Source organism: Arabidopsis lyrata (assembly GCF_000004255.2).
Source record: "Arabidopsis lyrata subsp. lyrata unplaced genomic scaffold ARALYscaffold_3, whole genome shotgun sequence".
Taxonomy (NCBI): Eukaryota; Viridiplantae; Streptophyta; class Magnoliopsida; order Brassicales; family Brassicaceae; genus Arabidopsis; species Arabidopsis lyrata.
The window spans coordinates 10,118,366-10,123,867 of NW_003302553.1; the positions used below are offsets into that span (position 1 = coordinate 10,118,366).

The window sequence follows — 5,502 nt, forward strand, 5'->3', positions numbered from 1 at the left end:
CTGATGAGTCATCCTCCTTGATTTCTGTTTCTTCTGAACTTAAATCTACTAGGCAGAGAAAACTGCCTTCCCATTTGCAGGACTTTCATTGCTATAATAATACTCCTACTAGGACTAAGACTCCCACTAAAACATCTCCTTATCCTTTAGCAAATTATATTTCTTATTCATACTTATCTGAGCCTTTTAATGCTTTTATTAATATTATCACCACTACAAAATTACCACAAAAATATTCAGAGGCTCGGCTTGACAAACAATGGAATGATGCTATGGGAAAGGAAATTGGTGCTTTTGTGAGAACAGGTACTTGGAGTATATGTGATCTACCTGCTGGGAAAGTTGCAGTGGGTTGCAAATGGTTATTTACCATAAAATTTTTAGCTGATGGAAGCATTGAAAGGTATAAAGCACGTCTGGTGGCTAAAGGGTATACTCAGCAAGAGGGTATAGATTTTATAGATACATTCTCACCTGTTGCCAAGATGGCGACTGTGAAATTACTTCTATCCCTCGCACCTAAGATGCAATGGTTTTTAAACCAATTAGATATTTCTAATGCTTTCTTAAATGGTGACCTTGCTGAGGAAATATACATGAAATTACCACCAGGATATGCAGAGATTCAAGGTGAAGAAGTCTCTCCTAATGCCGTGTGTAGACTGCACAAGTCTATTTATGGGCTAAAGCAAGCTTCCAGGCAATGGTTTATTAAATTTTCTACTACATTGGTTGGTTTGGGGTTTGAGAAATGTCATGGTGATCACACCTTGTTTGTGAAGTTCAGTAATGGCAATTATTTGGTGGTCTTAGTATATGTGGATGATATTCTCATTGCCAGTACTACTGAGGCTGCAGCATCTGAGCTTACACAACAACTGCGTGGTTATTTTCAACTCAGAGACTTAGGAGAACCAAAATTTTTTCTTGGTATTGAGATCGCCAGGACTGCAGAGGGAATTTCTTTATGTCAGAGGAAATATGTACTTGACTTGTTGGCATCTTCTGGATTTTCAGATTGCAAACCCTCTTCCATTCCTATGGAGCCAAATCAGAAATTCTCTGAAGCTGAAGGTGATACTATTGAAAATATCAAGCAGTATCGCAGATTGATTGGTAAATTGCAGTATCTTACCATCACTAGACCTGATATCACTTTCACTGTCTCAAAGTTGGCTCAGTATTCAAGTGCTCCTAAGCTGATTCACTTGCAGGCCATTCATAAAGTTTTGAGGTATTTGAAAGGTACTATTGGTCAAGGAATATTTTATGGTACAGATGCAGATTTTACACTTCGAGGATTTTCAGATTCTGATTGGGGTACATGTCGTGATTCCAGAAGATCAGTTACTGGTTTTGCAGTGTTCCTTGGTAATTCTTTAGTCTCCTGGAGATCCAAGAAGCAAGATATTGTTTCCATGAGCTCTGCTGAAGCAGAATACAGAGCCATGTCGGTTATTACTAAAGAATTGATATGGTTAAGTGCTCTTCTAAAGGCTTTGAAGGTTCCTTTTACTCTCCCTGCTTACTTGTATTGTGACAACACTGCAGCTCTTCACATTGCTAACAATTCAGTGTTTCATGAACGTACGAAACACATTGAATTTGATTGCCACAAAGTCAGGGAATGCATTGAATTAGGGATCCTCAAGACCATGTATGTTCGCACAGACAATCAACTTGCAGATGTCCTGACCAAAGCTCTTTATCCAGCTCCTTTTCGGGAAAACATGTCCAAGATGGGAGTTCTTAATATATATGCACCTCCATCTTGAGGGGGGCTCTTAGAATTGATCAGATAACCATGTAATTAGATCCGGTTTATCTGTTTTGTGTTTTAGCTTTGGTTTACTTTGGTTTAGTGTAATTGTATATAAGACCAATTGTAACAACATTTTCTGATTGAGAAAAATAGAAAATCATTTCACAAGTTTCTTTGTTCATGAATTCTATCAATATCTTCAACACCATTAGTTTTCACTATCAGCTAGCTATTTGATTTTGGTCTCTATTTCTATTATTGTTTATTCAGATTTTCGTTTTTATTTTTATTTTATTATGTGAAGATTGTGAGAAAAATTTGGATTGAGTTGAGGTTAATTGCATAATTAATTAAATAAAAGCTAAAGAAGAGACCAAAATCTGTTTTTTTTCACCTGTTTTTCGAAAAGATCTACTACACCATAACCAAACCTTCTTTGCACAAAAAAAAAAAAAAAAAAACCAAACCTTCCGGTTTTATTACTAATGAAACAGAGCAGTTTTATTACAATTTTGTGCCTAAGAACCCTTTTTCTTTACCTGCAAGGAACGTTCTTGTGCACTTGGATGCATGAATACCAAAACCTACCGAGACAAAGTTTGCATCTTGTGAGATAAAAGACATATCTTGTGATACAACCTTGTGTACTTGTCCACTCATATCTTGCGAGACTACAGAGTGAATGCATGAATGGATGACTTGTGAGGCTAGATAATGTGTTCACATGTTAATGTAAAAATTAGGATATAATAGACATAGCAGATATATGTATATAGATAACATCCACTAAAGCCTCATAAACTAAACCGATGGTTTTATTATTTATAAAACAGACGAGGAAATCTGTCACAGCAAAATTTACAACTCAAGAAACCCGGTACAGAGAAGTTACATGCAGAGCGTTACCATATTTTATTGTATATCTTCAGACAGATTTATTAAACTCTTTCATTCTTAGGACTGTAAAAAGTATTCTCAAAAACCGGCAAAGTCTAAGATTGATTGAAACGATGGCTTGTGTTTCTCTGGAATTTGTTGTTGGCTACGGCTCGTAGGCGCAAAGTAGGAATAGTTTTGGCTCGTGAACAGTTTCTCCGCCAATTTACTTCCAACACCGAAGGTTACCCTAGTCGCCGCGGGGTTGAGGTTGCTCAGCATATTCTCTTCCCCTAAACCCAAACAAACAAAATACATTTTAGAGTGAGATACACTCAAAAAGATAAATTTAGTAACTATCAATTAAAAAAAAACCTTTTCTTTACCTGCAAGGAACGTTCTTTTGTTGTTGGTCGCATAAATACCAAACCCTACCGCGACAAAGTCTTGATCTTGCGAGAGTATAGTGAATGGATGACCTGCCGGAACGATAAAAACTTCGCCTTTACACACTCGTGATACAACTTTGTGTACATCTTCACTTAGATCTTCTTCTTCTTGTTCTTGTCCTTGTCCTGGCCATTGTTGTTGCTCTTCTTGGGATTTATAAGGAGTAGCCATCTCGAAGCGGGCACAACCATTCTCCACAAACGTTACAAACGTGGTCTTAGAGTTAAAATGAGGAAGGAACAAGGATCCCTGCATATATATTTTACACAACCCATTTTTTCGATTAGCTAGTAATTATCCACTGATCCATCAAACCATAGGATATAAGAATTTTTGAATGTAAACCTGTCTCATGCTAGCCCAAGCGGTGGCTATGTGAAGGTCTTGGAGTTGATCAAAACTCTTAGGATGTGCCTCGTGGAAATGACCAAAGTCGTTGGAGTAGATTGGATCTATTGCAAAGAGATTGAAAGGAGTCCACATCGTCCTCAAGTCTTTGTCTTCCTCCTTTTCTTTTTTAGCTTTGTGTTTGTTTGAAGGAGATGTAGCGTGTTCGGCAAGTTCCTTGATTTGGTCTGGAGAAATTCTTCGGATAATCCCTTGACCCCTTTCTTTCGATCTTGTAACCAATCTCTCTAGCAATTCTTCCGGTACCTATACCAAGAAAATATACAAAATATTTAAGAAATTCTTCCTATCCGTATAATATGTCTGATTTAGTAAGAAATTCAAAGCATGTTCTAGGCTCATATTAAATATTAAATTAAATGACAAGTATATACGTTGAAACTGGTAGAGAGGACTTCTTTGCTTAACCCACTGAAGTAGGATTGCTGAAATTGCGATGGAGAAGGGAAGTAATCCTGGGACAAATCAAGATTATACAAAGTTATTTCTTGAACAGCATGCAACAACTCGTATAACACCGAATAATGATCCAAGTGACATAATTGTGGAAAAATCCATAAGAATGACCTTAAACTGGCCAGGATTGTTGACGGGGACTATGAACTTGGCGAGGCGGAGAGGAACGGTTTGGTTAGTGTTGGTGAGGAAGTGGGTGACGCCGGAAGGGACTCTCACCACATCACCTTTGTTTATATGAAAGGCTTCCTTTGTGTTATCCGTCACAAACTCGATCACTCCTTTACCTTGTAGGACTATAACCACGGAATCAGCATCCCAATGGTGAGGCACAAAGAAAGTTGTTGGCTCCATCTCCACCAATGAGAATCTGTAGTTCTCAATTCCTCGGAAGAGAGCTGGTGCACGTTTTGTGAACTTGGGCAACAATTTCACAAAACCTTCCTTTGACTGGAACCAGTTCTTGAAACTCCGCTTCCTGAAGTGGTACGGGTGATTCGTCGACTCTTCCTCCCATCCCTCACCGGAGCCACCGCCAGGACGGCGGCCGGGACCTTCTTGTTCTTCTTGCTGCGGTGGCTCGAACTTTTCGATATCCACATGGAAGGCCAAGCAGTGGACGAAAGCTATGGAGATAAGGAGGAGAAGTGTTATGATTAATTTGTTGGTTATTGCCATTTTTTTGTTGTTGTATTGTTGATGTGTTTGTTTTGGAGGGCAATAATAAATGGTTGTAGTTTATATAGGAAGGAGAGCTTGACATGCATGGTGACGAGTGTTCGTACGCATCAGAACCACGAGCAGACGATTATCCAAACACAAAAAAAAAAATGGAGAAACATGTATGATACAAAATCTCAAAACATTTCTAGTTACATTTAAAAAAAGTATCTAAACTAATACCTAAAAATAGGATTTTGAGAAACATGTATGGTTTTTAACATTTAAGATTTAGTAATCAAGTTAAATTCACATCTTGATTCTAATTATTATGTCAATGGTTACAAGTTAAATGCAACAAAAAATTGAATGTAGATAGACATGTAGGCTGTAGCAGATATGGATAACACTTAGGTGGACGTGGTACGTACGATAAATACGAAGCTAGATCTTGATTCTCAGTGATGTTACGTGTCTCATCACCAAGTTTCGTTCTACTTCAAATGGCATGACTAAGACACTCACTATTTGTTTTGTCATGTTTGAAAAATCCTTATTTCTAGCATCATGTGATACTTCTTATGATTCAGATTCACACATCTTTATGTCGGACTGGTTTGGTCTAAAACAATTTTTTATACAGTAGTCAATAATTCGAATTAATGTATCGTATTACTAATTTTCCTTCACATTACAGATTTTACCTCAATTGTGTTTAATATCATCTTCAATATAGACCTCAAACAAAACTCGAAAAATGAGGGAACTTTGTAAGCCATATACGGAAAACAAAAAAAATTCATCCTCTGATCAGCATCGTCACAATTTATTGCAAAAAAAACTAGAGGTAACGTTTAATTGTTTATGACCAACCATTCACAATGTAGGTG

The 5,502-nt window shown here is 37.4% G+C and overlaps 1 protein-coding gene across 1 annotated transcript; it reads right to left on the reverse strand.

Annotated features, from left to right (window-relative positions):
- Positions 1-2,551: 2,551 nt before the first annotated feature.
- LOC9319442 (vicilin-like seed storage protein At3g22640) lies at positions 2,552-4,684 on the reverse strand. Its single transcript, XM_002885469.2, has 5 exons — positions 4,064-4,684; positions 3,871-3,951; positions 3,434-3,742; positions 3,025-3,337; positions 2,552-2,931 (listed from the first exon to the last, which is right to left on the reverse strand). The coding sequence occupies exons 1-5, from the start codon at positions 4,628-4,630 to the stop codon at positions 2,738-2,740; spliced, it is 1,464 nt and encodes a 487-aa protein (XP_002885515.1). The 5' UTR covers positions 4,631-4,684; the 3' UTR covers positions 2,552-2,737.
- Between the last annotated feature and the right edge of the window lie 818 nt (positions 4,685-5,502).

Coding starts and splice junctions, on each gene's coding strand:
- LOC9319442 (XM_002885469.2), bottom strand. CDS start 4,630: ATGGCAATAACCAACAAATTAATCATAACACTTCTCCTCCTTATCTCC. Junction 3,952..4,063: donor ACAATCCTGGCCAGTTTAAG/GTCATTCTTATG, acceptor GATTTGTCCCAG/GATTACTTCCCTTCTCCATC. Junction 3,743..3,870: donor TCCTCTCTACCAGTTTCAAC/GTATATACTTGT, acceptor TTCTTGGTATAG/GTACCGGAAGAATTGCTAGA.